Below are 21,626 nucleotides of genomic sequence, written 5' to 3'. Positions count from 1 at the left end.
CTCATTGGTTGGCTTATAATTTGCAACCTCTATTCTTTTCCTTTTTTTTTTTAAAGCTTACACATATGTCTTTCTCGAGTCTGATGGTACCACATGATCTTAGAAATATTTCAGTTAATAGTTAAGCAATCCCATCTGCCAGTTCTTTCAGAGCCCTAGGAAGTGGTATATTGGGGCCAGGTGTCTTAAACTCATCAAAGGTAATGATGTGCTCACTGTCTCCATATACAAATATATACACATACACACACACACACACACACACACACACACACACACACACAAAATAGAATTGGAACTAAGCAGTTCTGCTTTCTCTCCATTCTCAGTCAACATCATCCCACCTACCCAAAGCAGAGGCAATGCCATCCTTTCCTTGAGCATCCTTTTTATCCCAAGATGGCAAAAACAAAACAAAAAACCAACCTTCTTTAAAAACCTCCTTTTTGTTGTCCTTAGACTCCCTTGCCAGCCTCAACTCATTCCAAGCTTTAGCCCTACTGATTTTATAGGACTACTCCACTCTCGTGTTTATCCTCTATTACCTAACCTTACATGTCTTTTTTGTACATCTTTAATCTGAGATGATAAAATTCAGCAATCTTATTTTTTCTTCTCCCTGAAATTGTTTCCTTTTGAATCTTCAGAATTTCATCCTCTAATATTTCCCATCCCTTCCAAGCTCACTTTCCCTGTAGCATTTTAGTCCATGGGATTCTACTTATCTGCTTCAAACTTTTTTAAACCTGCTTTCACATAATCCAGGGTGAATGTAAGATTATAACTTGATTTCTTCTCTTTGTCTATTACAAACACTAGGAGACACTGATCATTTCTCCCCAGGGTTCCCGTAACATGATGGATATAGTGCTAGACTTGGAATCAGGAAGGCTTGAGTTCAAATCTGCCCTCAGACACTTATTAGCTATGTAATCCTGGCCAACTCACTAAAATGCTGTCTGCCTTAGTTTCTTCAACTGTAAAATGGGGATAATAATAGCACCTACCTCCAAGGGTTGTTATGAAGATAAAATGACATAACATTTGTATATTACTTTGCAAAACTGAAAGCGCCATACAAATTCTGATGATTATTATTATCCTACCCCCAAAACCACTTCCTGTTAGTGAAAATCAGATCCAGAATGGAATCTCCCCTTGTTATTTCCTCAGCCTTTTGAAGGATGAAACTATCCGTAAGGTGCCTAAAGTAGTCATCAGCTGAGCTGCTTTTGGCAGAGAAAGTGTTCTAGTACAGAGCTTCTTAAACTGCAGGTGTTGTCACAACGCTACATGGATTCGAAAAAAAATTTAGCAACAGTAAAAAGTTTCTGAATGTCAATGACCAAAACTTAATTAAAAATCAAATGCATAATGAATCCAAGGGTTTCTGGCAGCCTTGCCCAACCTGCATCACTTTGCACTGCACCCGCCCTCAGGCCATTCAATGCCTGAAAAGGGGTCAGGAGTGGAAAAAGTTTAAGAGCCTCTGTAGAAGATAACTGACTTAGTGAAGTCTTCCACCACTACCACGTCATATTTCTGTGCCAGGCTTATGATTTGTTTCTCAAGTTCCTCATCTTTGTCCTCTTTCTGTCCAAGTGGTCTCTGGTATATTCTATCAATAATACCACTTCTGTTCTGTTTCCTTCATTGACCTTCACCCACATACTCTCCACTTGCTGTGCTTGACCCTCTGGTTTGTGAATCTCCTCCCACAATTCCACCCCTGACTTCATCTAACATGAAATCTTCTTTTGACTAAGGTATACCCATCTAGACCCATAATCCAGTTATGGGCTTCATCCCACAAAGTCTCCATGATCCCAATGAGGCCAAGTTGCTCTCCTTCAATTAGGACCTCCAGTTCTTCTTACTTGTTGCCTCAATTTGGGGCATCTGTGTATAGACATTTGGGGCCATAGGTTTTTAATACTGACTCCTTCCTTGGATTTCGTTTCTTGTGAATTTCTGGGTGTCCCAACTGCTACTCTTCTTCCATCATTATAGTTCTTCTCTATGGCACCTCAGTAGGGAGATATACATTAGTAGTCTTCTCCCTCCCCTTTTCTTTTTAGTTTCAATAATGCTTTTGCTTAGATTTGCAAATATAGTCTTACCAGCCTTTACTGAGGTTTTACCCCATTTCTGCCCAAGAATCCGCCATCTCTCTGTTTTAAGCTATGGTTCAAAAATACAAACCTCCTTCTCAGACACCACCTCTTTGGCAGCTGTTCTACTCGCAACTAAGTTTTCTCTTCTGCATCCCCTGCCTTCAATGGGCATCAGTGAGGAAAACACAACTTGTACCCCTCTGGTCTTGAGTTTCTTGAGATGTCATAATTCACCACTGGCAACACAGTTTAGGTTCTTTCTGGTAGTGTCATTAGTGCTCACGTTAATTCCCAGAATTAGGCAGATGTCATACACTTTGATAAGGGATTATCAGGGTTAATGTTTACCTTCACTGGGGAGGATAAACGAGAGCTCATTATATCAGTAACAGCCTCCAGAATTAGCTGACTCAAATTAGTTTACTTCATCAAATAAGACTGAATTTGGGTTTTCTGGAAACAATACCAAATGAAGGACCTTTGGGATGACAACAAATGACACAATCTATGATAATCTAACCACCACAACGATTTCTGGTTGCTGCAGTGATACCCACCTTAATGATAGCTTTATTTACCATAAACTGAAATGGCCTTGCTAGGCTATGAATAATCTTGTTAAGCCCAATACTGCCAAGCAGTACCTTTCATGATAACAAATCATGATCCCACATCAAATATCACAACAAATGGAAGTAAACAACTAGTTACTGCAGCAGAAAACTATCATCCAGTTGTCTTCAAGAGAAGGAAAATAAAGGCTAACAACAGGAGGACAAAAAGCCGCCTTTGGGCCACCAAGGAACCAAGTGACTAAAGAACAGGGAGGGTGAAGATGACCAAATCACACTGCTGAGAAGCTAGGAGAGAAAAGAAAAAGAAGCAGAACAAACTCACCATTGATGATTGGAGGCATTGAAAGGACCACACCATTGCTGTCATAGATAACTGGGTACAGGGGCTTATTTTCAATAATGTGCAAGAAATGTTTCAGGTGGTTATCCGTCTGAAAAATAAAGGGACAATGTCATTTGCCCATTATTTAAATTACTTTAAGAAGTTCACTAGTCTGGCTATTTAGGAATCTGGGAGAAAAGAAGTGGGAAAAGCAATTATAAAAGCCATAAGTTACAGAAAGCCCTAATTTATATTTATTTAACTGAAACTAAATGTGTTATATTCCTTATACACAGTTCCTCCATCGGGAAGTTTTGAGAATGCTTTTCCAGCAGGGAAAATAGATTTGCATTAATTCCGCAACACTCTTTTCCCTGATTTTTTTCATAACTCAAACATGAATTTTCAACATTGCTGCCAGGGGAAAGGAGGCAGAGATCACCTCTCTCATTTCCTTCATTTTGCAGATGTGGAACAAGCTCAGGGAGATGAAGTAATCTGCCGAAAGTCAGAGAGCTATTCCCTGGTAGAACCAGGACTAGACTAGGCTCCTGGCTCTAGGTTCTGCAGCTGTAAAATAGAATGATGCTAAACAAGCAAAATTAGGATTGAACTTGAGACCTCAGCCTCATCTGCCCAGTGCTTTAACCAACTGGGCTAACCACACACAATTAACATTAAGAGAAGTATCAGATAAATTTTCTTGTATCTCTCAGCAGTTTTCAAACAGCCATGTCCACTGCTCAGCATAAGTGGCTCAACAGGCCACAGGATGATTTTTTTTTAAAATTTGTGAAACAGAGTAACTGTAGGCTCAGAACCACACTTCCTCTCACAGCAAATGAAACAGTGAGAAACAATGTGACCCGGTGGATAAAGGCTGGCCCCAGAGATGGGTTCAAGTCCCACTTCTGACACATGCTGACTGTGTGACCTTGTGTTTCACAGGTGAACACACAGGGAACACCATTTGTTGGGCAGGAGAACATAGGAGGGCTCCTAACACTAACAGGTATTCTGGCACAGGTTCACTTTTGATTTGCTCAGACAGGAAGACAGCATTGGAGGGGTTAAATAAGCTTACTTTATAGTCTTCTCAAAGGGGGTTTGCTGATAATGGCAGCACCAATTCCTACAGCATACCCTAATCACACTTCTTACATGGGCAGGCCAGAATGGCAGGAGCTACAACTCCTACCCATCCCCTAAAATTCAATGGGGGCCAGTTGAGGCAAACACACAGATCCCCCCCAAGCCTTGATGGGGGCCAATCAAGGCAGGTACATGCATTCTTCTATGCATTACTCAAATCCCAAAATGGGATCCCCCCTTACTGACCAGTGCCCACTTGCTTTATAGGGCAACAGACAAAAAAGCACATTGCCAACAATAGCCTCACAGGTTAACTTTAGCAATATCGTTATTCAGTGTAAGTACAGTAAATATCACTTATGTCATCCCTATATCTCACTGTACAAGCACGGTGGAGATGTTTTCAACCATAATTCATGGGAAATATTATCTAGGATCCCGGAGCTATCATCTAAAAAGGAATAACAAAATCCGCCTTACACACACTAAAATCCACTTTACTTACACCTGGGGGGAGTCATTTAATGTTACATTTAATGTTATCTAAGTGGCAGAGCAGGTATTGATTTGCACTGGCACTGGGTAGAAACCAGGGGTCTAAGTAAGGGAAAAAAAAGCTTAGCATAATGAATGTCAAATGTTATTTTTTCATGAACTTAAGACTCGAAATGATCATTTCAGAGGAATAAAACTAATCTGAAAATTTTAATTTGTTAAAGTTAAGGAATTTTTAATTAAACTGAGTAAAAAGGATAGAAGAAGCAATATCTACCCACTTAAAACCTGAGGCAAGGAATGTGGATGATGAACAGGTGAAAGCTCTTCTTAGATGAAATGATATGATCAATTCACATTCTTCCAAAAATGGACAAGAACACGTGATTATCCTCCGCCTCCCCCCCCCAAAACCCCCCAGATAAGAATGTGTGCTCCTTAAGTGACTTCCTGCAGATCCCAAGCACTTCGTACAATGTGTGGCATGGAGAAAATACTTAATAAATTTCTGTATGATTGACAGAATAAAGATCACAACTTTGGTGTCCATCTAAATAGATTCTCATCCATCGATAGCCAACACTGACCTCTCTGATACCAATAAATGGTTAGGAGGTGTTCCTACTGGTATTTTTCACCTAAAGCTGCTTCTATACCTGCCCAACTTTATTATCCCCAAATTTTTGAATGGTATAATATAAATTTACTTAGAGCTGACCTTAAAGATTAATTAACAATTAACACAGTAATTGTGCTGAAGAATAAATGATGACTAATAAAACAGATTTTATTTAAACCAATGCTTTAAATGGGAAAAGTTTGGTTTTTTTTTTGGAAAAGATTAGTAGTCAAAGGAAATTACCAGTTTTCAAAATAAATACAATAAATAAACCAGTTTTTTAAATGTTCAAAATAACTAAGAATCAAATAAACACAAATTAAAACAACCTTGGGATGTGACCTCATATCCACATCAGGTTAGCAAAGATGCTAAAATATGGGAAAACTCACTGTTCCAGGAACATTAATTCACTCATGGTAGAAACATGAACTGGTTCAATCATTCTAGAAAATAATGTGGAATACCATAAGACAGATTCCACCACTGGCATTACGCTTAGCATAGTACCAAAACGCTTGCTGACTGCCTATATGCCAAGGAGGTGAATGACAGCAAGAAAAGATTCAAATATACAGAAGTGTTTATAGCACTATTTGTGATAACAAAAAGCCGGAAAAAATATGAGGAATGGCTTAACAAATTAGAGTATATGTTACATATAGTACATGACATGGTATACATGGAACTACAAATATGAAGAATTCCAAGAAACAAGAGAAGACCCACAGGAAGCGATTCAAAGTGAAGTAAGCAAAGCCAAGGGAATAATATACACAATGATTATAAAGTCAACATAGAGAAGCAACAACAAAACTCTGGCCCAATGTAATGGTCCATGATAGGATCATGTCAAAGTTAAAGGACACATCCCTCATTCCTCCTTTCCGTTAACAATCAATAAACTAGCTTCTTCAGGGAATGCATTCTGCAGTAGTGTCTGCTGGGAAGGAAGAAAGGAAAGAAGGGAAGACAAAAGCATTTACACAGCACTTACCATGTGCAAGACACTGTGTTAAGTGCTTCACAAATGTTACCTCACTTGGTTCTCAGAACAATGCTGGGAGGTAGGTGCTATTATAATCCCCATTTTACAGCTGAGGAAACTAAGGCAAACAGAAGTTAAGAGACTTGCCCAAGGTCACACAGCTAGTGTCTAAAGCTGGATTTGAACTCAGGTTTTCCTGACTCCAGGTCTACACTCTATCCAAAGCACCACCTCCCTGTCTATAAAATCTGGTGCGTCAAAAACAAAAGTAAGCAGTACAGTTTCGTTTTGTTTTTTAAGAAATGAAAAACATTATACCTCATTATTCTCCTAGAAGCCTACTTTCATTAGTCAGATTTCATAACAGTTTTTGTGGAGGTACTAACAGTCAGAAAGATGACACTTACCTTATATAAATCCATCAGTTCACAAGCCGTGTGCTCTTTTGTCTGGGTTAGCGCCCTGAATTTAATATCTGAAGGAGGCTTAGCTGTATAAGTAAATGGTCCTGAAATAGTATCCAAATCATGAGTACCAATAGCGACCAAGGCTCTTCTCCTAAAAATCACAAATTAAATAAGATGATAAGAAATGGTACCACTCTAACTCAAGTTATTCTGTAGTTGGATTTCTAATGAAGTTACAATTCATAAAAGAGCATTCTAAAGCTAGGAACAGAATGCAAAAAGTAAAAAAGGCAATGCTAGAATCAATTGTCTGGAATAACCACCTGATACTTTTCAGTTGCTGGAAAGTATGAATCTTAACATCTCATGGCTTCCAAACGCAATGATACAAATAACTGATCTGCTCCCAAGGCAATCTCCATAGACTTCCTATTTCATTGTGTAATTGTGGTACTTTTCTTTTCTACTATGACTTCTAAAATGCCATATTAATATATGATATGTTCTGTTTGCCCATTTTCATGCACTTGAGTGTTTTATCTCCCCACTGGTCAGTCAGTCAGTTAACTAGAATTAAAAAGGACTGGGAAAGGCTTCCTGTAGATTAAGTTAGGACTTGAAGAAAACTAGGAAAGCCCAGAGATGGAGATGAGGAGGGGGAGCATTCCAGGCATGAGAGAATGCCCGGAGCTGAGTGATGGAGTGTCTTGTGCACGAAGCAAGGATGCTAGCACCACTAGACTGAAGAGCACATGGAGGGCATTTGGGGAAGCTGCATAAAGTGAAACAAGACTGGAAAGGTAGGCTGGGCTAGGCTATAAAGGGCTCTGAATACTAAACAGATTTTGTATTTGATTCCGGAGGTAAAAGAGAGAAAGAAATATGCTTTAGGAAGATTAACCTGACAGCTGAGTGGAGGATGGGCTGGAGTGGGAGAGACCAGGTATAAGCTGCAGCAGCGGCAGAGGAGAGAAGAAGGAGAACACAAGAAACATGACAAAGGTAGAATTGACAAGACTTGGCAACAGCCTGGATACGGTAGGTGAGAGTGAGGAGTTGAGGATGACACCTAGGTTGTGAGCCTGGAGGACTGAGAAGATGGTGGCACCCTCAACAGTAATATGGAAGTTTGGAAGGCGACAGGTCTGAGATACTCTCTCTTCTTGAGGTTTTCTTAACACTACTCTTTTCAGCTTCTCTTTTTGGCTCTCTAACCCTCTTTGTCCCCTTTGCTACCTCAGCATCCATTACCAGAGCCCCTAACTGTAGATCTACCCAAAGGCTTCCTCCTGGGCCCTCCTCTCCACACTCTCTGACTTGGTAATCTCATTAGCTCCACCAGGTTTGACTCTCTCTAAGCAAATGATTCCCAGATCTAAATGAACAAACCCAATCTCTTTTCTGAGTTCTAGTCCCGTATCACCAGCTCCTCACTGGACATTTCAAAGTGGATGTCTCATAAATAACTCAAACTCAACATACCTAAGCCAGAACTCATTATTTCCCAGCAAATTCACCCCATTTCCAAACTTATGCATGGTGATTGTGGCTACCGCTGTCCTTCTAGTTTGCTAGGTTTGTAACCATGGTGTCATCCTTGCCACTTCTCCATCTCTTAGCCCACATACCCAACTGTTGCCAAATCTTGCCCTGAGTACACTCCATCTTTCCCTTCTGACCCCTTATTGTTATTCATAGTTACCACCCCAGTTCAGGCCCAAATCACTTCTCACCTTGTCTATGTCAATGGCCTCCTAGTTGGTCTCCCTGCCTCAAGTCACTTCCCAACCCCAATCTGTTCTCCACATACTAGCTGAAATGACTTTAAGTATATACATATATACACAGTATTTTTGAGTCTCCCGCTCAATAAACTCCAGCAGCTCCCTATTGCCTCTATGATAAACTATAAATTCCTCTGTTTGACTCTAAAATCCCCTCACAACCTGGCTCCAACCTTCTTTTCCAGCCTCATTAGAGATCACTCCCCTTCCCACACCCTACAGCCTGGCCAAACTGGCTTTCCTGCTGTTCCTCACATATGGCTCTCCAAGCCCCATCTTTATGGCTCCACCCTGTTCGTCCCCCAAACATGAAGCGCACTTCCTCCTCACCTCTGCCCCTAGAGAAATCTCTAGAGCCCTTCCTTCCTGAATTACCTTGTGTTTATTTTAAATGCGTGTGTATATAGTAAATGTGTATATGAAAATGTGTTGTATCTGTAAAATGTATATATGTAAATGACTATGTATATATAAACGTGTGTATTAAATGTACATGTAAGTGAATGTGTATGTATGTAAATGTAAGCTTCCTGAGAACAAAGTTTCATTTTTATACCAGTGCCTTGAACATAAATATGCACCTAAATGCTTCTTGAATGACTAATTAAACAGTTCCACAAAAAATGCCTAATAAATGAGGATAGCAAGGGGAAGTAGTAGTAGCACATTGGGCCTAAAATCAGGAAGATCTGAGTCCAAATCCAGCCTCAAACACGTACTAGCCATGGGACCTTGGGCAAGTACTTCACAGTTTGCTCAACTAAAAAATGGGGATCATAACAGTACCTACCTCCCACAGCTTTTGTGGGGATAAAATTTGTAAAGCATTCTGAAAAACCTAAAAGTGCTATGTAAACACTAGCTAGTATTACTATTATAAATGAACAGAAACAGAACTGTGCCAAAGATTAGCCTTTAAAGTAGTGTATGTACACATATATGTAGGAGATCACATTCCTTTTTATGCTTTAAAATTAACTTTGAGTTCTCATTGTTTTACCTAACTAGGATTCTGGCAAATTAATAAAAATCTTCTATTTGTATGTAAAGTAACTCTGTTTGACTATTATCTGGAATCTCAAAAGTGTATTCCACACAAAAGATATAATTCTATTATTCTTCAATGGTATAAAAGACATTTTGCTGAAGACAGAATGACCTAGGGGAGAATAACCCTATGTAAGAGTAATCCCATGGGCAACAGGTCACTGCTGACAGTGGCATCCCTCAATAGTTAAAACTATCCCGTATGTGAAGTTATTCATTAAAAAGTTCCCAGGCCTCTACTGCCCATGGGTGCTGCGTATAAGGAAGGGCAGGAGGCAAGTTTGGCTAGAGTGTAGAGTACAGGAAGGGAAGCAAGCTTGCAAAGAGGCTCACAGAGCACAATGTTTAATATAGTTACAGAAATCAGATTTAAAGGAATCTCTGATTTTTTGTAAAATACAAATATAGGCTAACTTAAATTTCTTTTAATATCTTTTGCTATAACTCAATCCTAAAATGACTCAAACACATACAGATTCTAAGTATCAGATGTTAGTAAAGGTTGTAATAAAATTATTAAACAGTAATCTCTCACATTTAAAGACACTTCTTAATTTCTTCATGCCTATGCCATACATAACAGTATTTGTACTTACTGGATGCAACACAACTTAAAACCTAGTTACGGCCATATGTTCCTAATCAGATGCTCATCAAAGTGTGGAGATAAGCTGGCTTCTAAAAAATTCTGCCAGCAAAGCACAAATGAGCTCTAGCAGATCTGACAAAGCTGGAAAGACACTGTGTCAGAGCCCAGCAATCTCCTGTATTTATGTGATCCAATGACTGTCCCATCTAAATTGGAAAATGTGTATTAGCAGAAGGCTGACCACTAAATGGGGGATTTCTTTCAGCCTCAACAATTCAAAAGGACAGCAACAAAAGGGAAGAAGGGATTGAAATTTGCATCTGTGGAGCAAGAACTAAGACAAAAAAAAATCACAAATCCTTAAAGCACTGAAGTAATCATTACCATCTACTCTACAGTTTGCTTTTGGAAACAAACCTGCAGATGTTCTGATGTAATTTCTCCTGAAGTTCAATGAAGCTGTCATAGCGAGCTCTGGAAAATTTTATGTTTCGAAGAACTGCTGCTACAGCATAAGGACGGACTTCGGCAGTCTGAAATTTATGAAATCAGAAGAAATGATACAAAATGTTTTGTGGTAAAAATTCACAGTAGAGGCCTGTTTGTATTCTTAAGCTTTATAAATTCGCATTTCAATCAAATCAAGCAACTAACCTAAAAGTACTCAATGCCCACTAAATAACACTGAAATTTAAAAAGAAAAATGTTCTAGATCAAAAATACAAGTATTTTCATCACCGAAGATCTGGAAAGAGAAGGCATGCTGCCAATAATTAATGGTTTTTAGAAACACAACAATGTTAATAAAAAACATTCATGTTTCAGTTCTTTTCAGTTTTATGTATGATTCACGTTTGGGGCTCTATGCCTCAAATTTTTTTCTGAAATACTGCATTTCTAAGATCAATTTTGGAGAAAGGGCTCATCAATTACATTTTGTTTATGGACATAGCAATATGTTAACTTTAAACACACAAATTATAGTGAATGATTAGCAAACATCCACATTTGACAGAATAAGAAAGGTAGGTTCTCATTCCTTTCTTCTTTCCAACAGGTATATCAAACATGAAAGAAAGGTACTTGATGAACTGAGAAACAAGAAGCAAGCCCTGATACCTCTTCCATGATAATCAACCTCTGGATCTGTCCATTATTAGGTTTTATCCGTTTGTATCTTGGAGCTTTTATCCTACAATAAAATAGAAGCAAATTCATTTACAATAAATAGATCTAAACAGGTCAGTACATAGGAATATATCATATTGTATATGTAAATATTTTAGAATTGGAAGTGACTTTAGATATGAATATGAAAACTAAAATATCTCAGCTACAAAGCTCCATTTCTAAGTTTCCCTAGCTGATTATTTTACCATTTGTATTCTCCTAACCCACAAACTTTTATGTACATATGCTATGTTACATTATATATTATATAATATATATCTTCAAGCCACATACATAATCTAAATATGCTATAAAAGAACCCCAAGTTCTATTTTTTTTATTATTAAGCTAGCCAGGGGTAGGGGACCTGAGGCCTAGAGGCCACATCGTTCAACATAATTTTTTTTTTAAAAGATACATGTAAGAAAAAATTATGCTTTTAAACTATATTTTCATTAACCATAATCATTTAAAAAGATACTCAAAACATTTATGACATCAGTAGGACAAATTTTCTTTCTTTTTTCTTTTTTTTTTTTGAGAAGGAAGATCATGTAGTTTATTTGTGCTAAAAGTTTCAAGGCTAGAGATGAGGAATTAGGAGTTAAACAGTAGATTCAGGTTTAAAAATGGGTATTCTCCTCTCATTTGCTCTTAAGCCTGGGAAGTCAGGTCAAACATAGTCATTATTCCATCCACTTGAGAATGAAAAGGACATGCATTAAAATTGGAAAAATATTACTAAGCATTAGAGGGGTTTGTGTGTGTTCACGTCCTTTCTCTCTCACTCCACAGCCAAATACGAATCTCTTTTAAGGTAGAGAGCAAGTCTTATTTATCTTCGTATCTCATCAAGCCTTAGCACAATACATAGCTATTGGTTAATAAACATTTTGTTGAACGAATGGAATCAGATTTGACACCCAAAGGAAACTTATTATTTTAGCCTAGCGAATGGCTCTATTTTTTTCTATGTCTCTAGTAAGCCATGCTAATAGAAAGCTCACCAGCTTTTCACAACAGACGGATCAAGATGGACTGTGTCTGGAAGCTGACAGAGAACAAAATTTATTCTGTAAAGCAGTCCTGATGAGTGCTAATCTTTGTTTTTGATATAACTATAGAGCTGTGTCTTCTAAATCAGGGGATCAAATATGTCAGTAACTGACATTTCTGAAAGATTTGCTGCCATTAATATGGGCTTGACAGATGAACATTTAGCTTATGTGGTTGCTCCTTGAGATGTCAGGGAAAAACAAGAATGGCTTCTAGCACACTAAGCAGACAAGAGTACTACAGGTTGGTCAGGCATGTGATTCTTGCCACAATATTGTTGGCTTCTTACTTCTCTTTTTTTGGTCTTTTCTTTGTCAGTTTGCCATCTTCTTCTCCATCTTTTTCTCCAGGTGATCCAGACCAGGAAGATTAGAAAACTCATCAGGAAAATACAAGCAGCAACTGCTATCTTATGTTCTGTAGTAAATGAAGATGGTACAGATGTTTCAGTGCAAGCTGCTATTTTATGTTCTGTAGTAAATGAAGATGGTATAGATGTTTCAGTGGAAGTGACATTGGAGCATTTCAGATGTGGTTTAGTCCATGTTGGTTTTCCATTGCTGTTTATGCAGGTACTCTCAGCAGTACCCTTATATTTAGCTGCTTTGAGACACTGGTATTGAAGCGTCTGTCCCACAACAAACTGATAACTCTTTGTTTCGCTAGCATGGCTCCAAAGTACAGGTTCCAGGCAGTGACCTGTGAGGCTGTAAGTTTGAAGTCTGTTGTCTGTAATTGTTTGAGTTCTGTCTGTTCTCCAGAGCTAATAAGAGCAGTCAAAACACTTTGTTCTCCCTGGCTCTGAGGGGATTTACCCTTACACTGACACTTATCATTCCAGGAAAGATGCCCTTGTGTGTCTTCACACACAATAAGTAAGGCAGTGCCTTCCTTCCTATCATAACCAGGTTTACAGGAACAGTCTAGGATTGTGCCCTTCATATAAATTTGCATTTCAAAGGAGGCAAAGTCAATTTGAGGTGGATGTGGGCATTCTTTTTAGAGGTGGGAGGGTGTTCCAATGACAAATACTCCTGTGAGTCAGTAGGACAAATTTTCAAAAGGCTACAACCAGACCAGCCCTTAATACACAGAGAGAATGTGTACATATATAATCTAAATTCCACTCACCAAAAGCTTCTGAATATACAAAAAACTAATATTTTTAAATCTTCACATGATTTTCCTAAAGCATAAATCTAGTCACTAATAATGACAAAGCAACATATCTACCAACAAAGAGGAAAGAATATTTTTGAACACTGAGTGATAAAAATGTTACCTTACCTCTCTTTAAAAACCTGAAGCCCTCGAACCAATCCTTCCAGACAAAGGAGATCATATCTGTTGGCAGGGACGTCAATTTTGTAGAGAATGACATCAGAGGCACCCTCTGCCCTTTCATCTCCTTGTTCTTTACTTATAATTTCCTTTTCAGAAGTCTAAAAGCACACAACACAAAAACTGCATCCATTATAACGTCACTGAAAAAAATCTAAGATCCTTTATAGAGAACTATGTCAAGTCTCCCAGAAAAGGAATTAATGTCAGTCTCTGTTCAATATAGCACCTAACATTTCATGGGTACTCAAATATTAAACATTATTCCCTGCTAAATCAATATATACACACTCCCTTATCCAAGTCAAGAAATTTGGTTCAACAAACATGTTGTGCGAGGATATCCTGGCAGGCACCAGGGAAATACAAAGTTTCAGTTAAAAAAAGATCTCTGCCTCATGGAACTTACAGTACAGTAGATGGTACTAGACATCTACACAGACAATTATAGTATATAAATAAACCGTTTAGTTATGAACAACATTCTATTCCAGGCACTATGTGGGGACCATTGCCCACTGAGTGGATCAGCAAGGCTTTTTTCGAATTGGACTTTAAAGTATGGTGAGGAATTTAACAAATATAGAGGAGGAAGGAGGGTATTCCAGGTATAGATAACAGGTTTGGAGGCAGAAAAACACAAGGTACGTTTGTTGGGGAGTGAGTTGTCCAATTTAATTGAAGGGCCAGTGAAGGCATTATACTATAACCAGAACCACGCACGAAAAATATTAGCCTGGCGACAATCTGAAGGATGCAATAAAAGCACAAAGCAGAACTGGGAAGATCTGTTAGAGATTATTATAATATAGATTGTTATCTATGAGGTCTTACTTTTGGATAGTGGTAGTAGACTAGAAAAATGGAGAGACTGTGGCATCCAGCAACTCAACTAATCAGAAGAGCCACAAATTCACAAATCCTTGAAAAAGTCTTCAAAGATGAGTATCAATAAAAATGGGCAAGAATAGTCCTAACTGCAAAAATTACATAAGGCATGATTAAAATCATTAGTTTACTGACCAGATCAAAATATTATCACTGGCTGACAATGACTATAAAAAACCAAGGCAGGTAGGCACCAAGGTGAGAATCAGCAAGGGAATGGGAGATTTAAGAAACAAAACAAAACAAAAAGAGAATGTGGAAAATAGCAGACTAAAGATAGGGCAGTGATTTACAAACTATGAGCCTGTAGCTAGAAGCAGAATCAGTGCAAGGGAAGGAGAGTCCTAAAAACAACCCCAGACATGGAGCAAGAAAAAAGAAATACCAACTGGAAGAATACAGAGAGCAGTAAGGACACCCTCACAGCAAGGGCAAAAAGCCCTCTCCATCTCCACAGCTGAGAGTGACATGGCATTACCGCGAATCCAAAAAGGTTACATCAATGGGCCAACATCATCACAAAAGATTCAATTATACTCAGTATATTTTCAGTTTACTGAGGCAATGCAGCATGTACTGCATTTGAGAAAAACTGTCACCAAAAGCAACTAAAAAAAAAGTTCTGACAGAAAATTTTAACTTTCAATTGGCTGGAAACCTTGGGTGTCCATTCACGAAACTTACTGGTTAAGGTACAGTATAAACACAAATAATACAATGCTCTGTACCTACATGATGAATCCTACACAAAATTTTCAGAGCTTCATCAGTGATTATTTTTGATCCCCAGAATTTAATAAGCAGTTAAGAATTTAGATTCTATTGTCAGATAATAGAGCAGTACCATCACATGTGCACAGAAAGCCAGGAAGACCAGAGTTCAAGTCCTGTCTTGGACACATCCAGGCTGGCCTGAACAAGTTATCTGAGGCAATTCTAGAGCACAGCAAAGCAAGTGCTCTTGGCCAGTGGGCTCAAATTCCCTACAGCTGCATGCTGACTTTGAAAACAACAAATTAACATTATATATGCTACACTACATTTTTTAATACTGTACTCTACTGTAATTTGTTAAACATTTCCCAATTATATAACAGGCATAACCTATCATATAATACAGGGATTGGGTGGCATTTGTTTTTCGTTTAAGCAAAGAGTTGCTAATCCTTTAAAAAAAAAAAGAGTTGCTAATCCACACTAATTGGACCCAAAAAAGTCAATACAACACTGGGCCTGGGGCTTTTGAAAGCACAACTCCAGAGTTTATTATAATCAGTTACAGACAAGGATGCACACTGATATGCTAAAAACAGAGAAAAATAAAAACAAATAAATTAAAGGAGTAAAATAGTTACTTAAGTAATGAATAAAAGGATATTTTAACCATTTCCCAAGCAGAGGAGGGATTTCAAGACTTATTTAAATGAAAGAAGGGATTTAAAGAAAGGGCACATTGGGAAAGATGGGTATTTGAACTTATAAATTTGAAAAAGTGACAAATGAAGTTTAATAGCTAATCCTTTGTATCCAAAGATACAAGTGTCAAAAATGTCAGATAGCAATTTTGCTTCATGAAAAGCCCAAGACAATATAAACTCTTCTGTTGAGCAATTAAAGCTCTTCCCCACCTGACCCTTGTTCCTTTCTGGTCTTCTTCAACTTTCCTCTCCTCTAAGCACTCTACACCCCTGAAATACTGGCCTACTTGCAGTACCTTCCTCCCATGCCAGTGCACCTGCCATCCCCCATAACTCGAAAGCTTTCCCCTCCCCCTCTTAGTTCTGCTGACTTCAAGAATGAGTTTGCGCCCCCCCCCTCCAGGAGGCCTCTCCCTGTCTCCCCAGCTGGCGTGACTATTCCCTCTCCAAAGGCCTTCCATCCACTATCTAGACATCTTGTATTTACCCAGTGATCTACACACAGTCTCCTCCATTCATATGTAAACTCCTTGAAGGGGGAGATTATGTTTTTGCCTTTCTTTGTATTCTTACCACTTAGCATAGGCCTGGCACTTTGTAAACTTTCAATAAATTTGTTGACTTGCCTTGACTAGCTATTAAGAGATGGTATAGGGGCAGCTAGGTGGCTTAGTAGATAGAACACTGGCCCTGGAGTCAGGAGGACCTGAGTTCAAATCTGACTTCAGACACATAACACCAGCTGTGTGACCCTAGGCAAGTCCATTAACCCCACTGCGTAGGACCCCCCCCAAAAAAGAAAAGAAATGGTATAATACTTTTAAACTGTGACCAGATAAAGTATCCATAGTAACACATAACACTTCAAATTTTCAGAGTACTTATCCTCTATTTTCTCATCAGGTTCTCATAGCTCTGTTAGACAATTTCTACGGATGTCATTTGTATTTTATAGAGGAGGAAATTGAGGCTCCAGGAGGTCAAACGACTTGCCCAAGGTCACAGAGACGGTGTCAGGTGGGAGATGAACCAGGTATCTCCCAAACCAGCCCTCTTTCCATTACACCATACGGTCTTTTATATAAGCATAATATATTCTTAATAATATTAAGATATTACACAGATATGTCACACTGCAGGCATATTATTATAATTGTCATCATACTGTCAAAAGAACATAAAAAATTTTTATGAATTACACATCCAAAACTTTTACAATCATTTTACAGAGACTACTGCATAAATGGATTGAGACATTTGATATTTAAGTTCTCTTAGTTAATGACAATAATAGCAAAGAGAGACAAAAAACTATTAAAACCCATTACTCTGAATTATACCATCTGAATGGGTCAAAGCGGTAAATCCATAATCTAAACCAGAGGTGACAAAGATGATGTACATCATACCCCTCAAAATAAGTGTTTTTAAGGAGACAAAATAGAAGATAAAGAATTCCTAATACATACGATTTCATCAAGCTCCAGACCAAATTCAAAACACAGTTCATCAAATTCTTCATCAGCTAAAAGAAAAAAAAAACCGTTTAACAATCTTGGCCAGTTTAAAACAAATCAAAATATTAACAAATGTTTTCATTGCCTTGAACCTAGGAAAATATTATATGTACAAGTTTTATATGTATAATGTATATATATATGTAATATATATATATATACACACACACATACATACACAATACACCTATGTATACCTTTTGAAATGAGAGTAATATAAAAATCAAAAACTGATAAAAAAATTTTAACAAACAATGGATTTGCTGTCCAAAACCCAACATGTAAAGATGTTAACAACTAAAACAAGAGAGAGTTTATAGGTTCTCCTCAGAAAAGTAAAGGAGTTGATGTATCATGTACCCAGAGTTAACAAAAACCATTTCATGGGTTACATGGTCATTCCATCATAACATCCCAATGAGCACAAGCAGAAAGCTATGAAGAAAATTAACATCTTGTGCAGGGGACAAAAAAATGACTTATTAGTCATATAACAAAATCCTCCAAAGTTAATTGCTATATATTTTTGATACTCATTGGTATCAGGGAGAAAGTGTGCTCAGGGAAGTATGGCAAAAATTATATACCATTTGGGAGCGATATATGAAGAAAGCCAAAGACAGAAGCCTTACAATTGCAGGTCATAAACACTTTTTTGAATAAAAGAACTGAAAGGTGGACATGGCAAACAGCAAATGACTTCATTCTTAACAAGCAGGGACTGACTAGCTACAGGTGAAGTAATCACTTCAAAATCAGCAATATGTAATGCAGTCAGACTAACAGCTAAGAGCAAAAGTCAAAAGGTAAAACACAAATCAAAAGAAAGGATAAAGCTAAGAAGGCAACATTATTTAGGATTATAGCAGCTTCAACCAGTCCTATCTAAACTCTCCCCCCAAAATGGGAAATGGATAAAATACCATTGACTTTTATTATTTTCTCAAGATATTTAATCAAAATGTCTCATTAAATAGCCAAACCCCAATGAAGAAAAGGATCATCAGATCATAGATTTAGAACTAGAAGGGACCCTAGAGGAAACATTTAACCCAAACATTTCATTATGGATAAGGAAACTCAAGCTCAGAGCCCATGACTTGGCCAAGTCACACAAGCAATAAGCATTAAAAGGTAGGATTTGAATCCAGGTTCTGGTTCCTTTGCAGAGCCTTCAGAAGAAAGCTTGGCATGAGAGTCAGCTAAACGAGGTCATCAAAAGGACATGTGTAGACGAAACCAGGAGCCACAAATTGGAAAAGCTTTGTCAGAATTTTCATAGTGATCTCTTTATACAAACAAAAACGGTGGGGCACCAGTGTATTTGAATTTTACTAGTATCTGTCCCTGATGTACATGAAACCAGGAAAAGAAAATCAGGAAAAGTGGTGGGATCTGGCTAAATGTGTGTTAAATAGGTACTCCAATTTTAAAAGTATCTGGGACTGATTCTCAAGACACGCTGAGGAAGGAAAAATTACCTCCCAAATTGAAAATATCATGGAAAGTGTTTTAGAAAAGAAAAAAGAAGGCAGCTAGGTAGCACAATGGATAGAGCACCAGCCCTGAAAATCAGGAGGATCTGAGTTCAAATCCGGTCTCAGACCAAACACTCGACACTTACTAGCTGTATGACCCTGGGCAAGTCACTTAACCCCAATTGCCTAAAAAAGAAAAGAAAAGAAAAGAAAAGAAAAGAAAAGAAAAGAAAAGAAAAGAAAAGAAAAGAAAAGAAAAAAGATGCCTGAGAAGAAGGCAGCAACAACTAATCCAAATGCCAGATTCCTCATTTCTATAGATCCTCATGAGAACAGTCAGACACATTCTCCATGAAAGCACTACAAGGAAACAGATTTTGGGGGGAGGCTACTTTCTACATCAAATAACATCTGTGATAACACATCTAACTGAGAGATGACAGAAACAGAAAACATGACTATGCTGAGTGACTTCAAGAAAGTATTTGCCGGTGGAGAAAAATGTAAGCTTAAAGACTATCAGACAAGATACGTATCACAAACAGTAAGAAGTGATAGGGCACTGGGCTTGGGGTTAGGAAGACTATAGGTTCAAATTTGGTCTCGGGCAACTACTAGCTGTATGACCCTGGGCAAGTCACTTAACCTCAGTTTCCACATCTGGAAAATGGGAAAAATCATACGTACCCCTCCTCATAGGGCTGTTTTAAGGATGAAAATCAGACAATATTTGCAAAACACTCTGAGAACATCAAAGTGCTACTATCATAGCAATTAATATAATTATTCAAATCTTAGCAACCATAAATCTATTGTCCAACAATTCATTGAGTAAGAAATCAAGGGAGGCTTCAAGTAAGTGACTCAAAAGGAAGATACATATTCACCAAAGATATTCATCATTTGTTAGGGAACGTATCTGGCAAATCAGCTCCAAACAAAAAAAGGATTTTCAGGTGAGACTCCCCAAAAATTCTAATTTATAGATAACAGTGCCCTCACTGCATCTGAAACAATAGCAACAAAAATAAATAAAAATAAAAAGCAACAACAACAAAAATACTACATCGTCCTGCCAACAAAACCCAAGGTAGATAAAAAAAATAATAACATGCAGTAAAATGGGTAACATCAAACGGATCCATCAAGACATACAACTGATAATGACGTGGGCCCTAAATTGACTAGATTAGACTGGAGCACACTGGGAAAACTGCACGGGTTTTCAAGGACCCCAAATTGTCCGCCACTAGAAAAATCAACTTCTTTAATATCAATATTCTCCCAACAACGCTATGACCAATATTCTCTCCATGATGAAGATCCATTGGAATGCGGAGTATATTCTCCCAATGATGCTCTATGGGAGTGAATTATGAACTACATAGTCATAAAAGAATTAAAGTTAACGCGAAAAAGAATGGGGGGGGGCGGCAGCAGACAGCACCCTACGGGAGGTCCTCCATGGCGTCCAAGAATTCGTTATCAGAGGCAAGAATGACCAAAATAGAGGGAGAATAAAGGGAAATGGATGGATGGGCCAAATGTCACCCCATCCCCAAACAGATCATGAGGAAGAGCATTCTCCCAAGGCGCTCACTAGATCTCTCAAAGAGAACTTTTAGGAAAATATTGGGCAAAAACCATAGAGACACGATCCCCGCCTCGCCGCCCCCCTTCCCCGGGCCAGCCAAGGCCACGGCTTATTCCTCTCCCCATCCCAGGGAGGGGAGGACGGGCTTAGAAACCCCTCCTCAGCGTGGCCGCCCCGATGGCTGCCATGACACGACTGCTCATCGTGTCGCGGAGAGGACTGGGCCGCTGGGCTTCGGAGGCCGCACTCACTGTAGGTCCGGCCCAGGGCTCGGAAGAGCAGATCCCGCTTCACACTGACAGTCGGCATGGCTCGTCCCGGCACACTGCGCCTGCGCACTCGACCCAATCGGCCCGGTTCCGCGGTCCTGAGAGCAAAGACCCCGCCCCTCGTGATGGGGTCGACCGTGGTAGCTCCTGCTCCGTTCTCCTTTCTCCCGCTCTGTTTTGATCCTCCATGTGCCGTGAGAGCTGTGGTTCAGAGTATTAGTAGACCTTGATATCTGGAGCACAGGCTCCGGTGGGGAGGGTGGCCAAAAGAAAGGGGAGGCAAGGTCCTGAGACGCTGCGGAATAGGCAGTATTGTAGACAGCCCAGATTGCAGGTCGATTTCATCAGCTCGGAATGAAGGACCAGAGCAGGATGGGGGCGGGGCCTAGGAGGTGACGAAAAGAGTGGGAGGCGGAGCAAGGGGATGAGCAGGCGGAGGAGCCCTCTGGAGGCGGGCCAGAGTGGGCGGGGCCTGGAGGAGGAGCCTTAGGTTTGACCAGAAGGGCGGGGCGGGGACCGCGTGGGCCGGGCTAAAAGGGACTGGAGCGGAGTACCTAAGTGGGACTGTTCTGGAGGGGAGGTATTTGGGCTAAAGTTACTAAAACAAGCTCAGGTAGAAGGAAAGGTGTGTTGTCTGGTGGGAAGAAGGGTTGTCAATCTCCGGGTTACCCTGGACAGGGAACTAGACCTGGAGTCAGGAAATCTAGGTTCTGTGCATCAGCCATAAATCCATAAAATGGGGATTCCAGTTCAGCAAACTTTAATTCATCAATAAATCAATCAACAAGCATTTCGTAAGTGCCTACTGTGCCAGGCACTGTACTAGGCACTGGGCACACAAGTGCAAAGAAGCAAACAATTCC

The 21,626-nt window shown here is 39.1% G+C and overlaps 1 protein-coding gene across 3 annotated transcripts in view; it reads right to left on the bottom strand.

Moving 5' to 3' along the window:
• Nucleotides 1–20,854, bottom strand: part of FARSB (phenylalanyl-tRNA synthetase subunit beta) — a 75,090-nt gene extending 54,236 nt beyond the window's left edge. For 2 of the 3 annotated variants that reach the window (XM_021002815.2, XM_021002817.2), the window contains exons 1-7: nt 20,746–20,853; nt 17,375–17,430; nt 13,546–13,700; nt 11,152–11,224; nt 10,450–10,565; nt 6,613–6,763; nt 3,012–3,120 (exon numbers count right to left, since the gene is read on the bottom strand). In XM_021002815.2, coding sequence (XP_020858474.1) covers nt 3,012–3,120; nt 6,613–6,763; nt 10,450–10,565; nt 11,152–11,224; nt 13,546–13,700; nt 17,375–17,430; nt 20,746–20,803 — 718 coding nt within the window. In that variant the 5' untranslated portion in view covers nt 20,804–20,853. Of the gene's footprint in view, nt 1–3,011; nt 3,121–6,612; nt 6,764–10,449; nt 10,566–11,151; nt 11,225–13,545; nt 13,701–17,374; nt 17,431–20,745 lie in introns of all 3 variants that reach the window. The other variant, XM_021002816.2, reaches the window with a different exon arrangement.
• Nucleotides 20,855–21,626: the final 772 nt, after the last annotated feature.

Source organism: Phascolarctos cinereus, unplaced genomic scaffold (assembly GCF_003287225.1).
Source record: "Phascolarctos cinereus isolate Bilbo 61053 unplaced genomic scaffold, phaCin_HiC Scaffold_7;HRSCAF=346, whole genome shotgun sequence".
Classification (NCBI taxonomy): domain Eukaryota; kingdom Metazoa; phylum Chordata; class Mammalia; order Diprotodontia; family Phascolarctidae; genus Phascolarctos; species Phascolarctos cinereus.
This window is presented reverse-complemented; position numbering and strand designations above follow the sequence as displayed.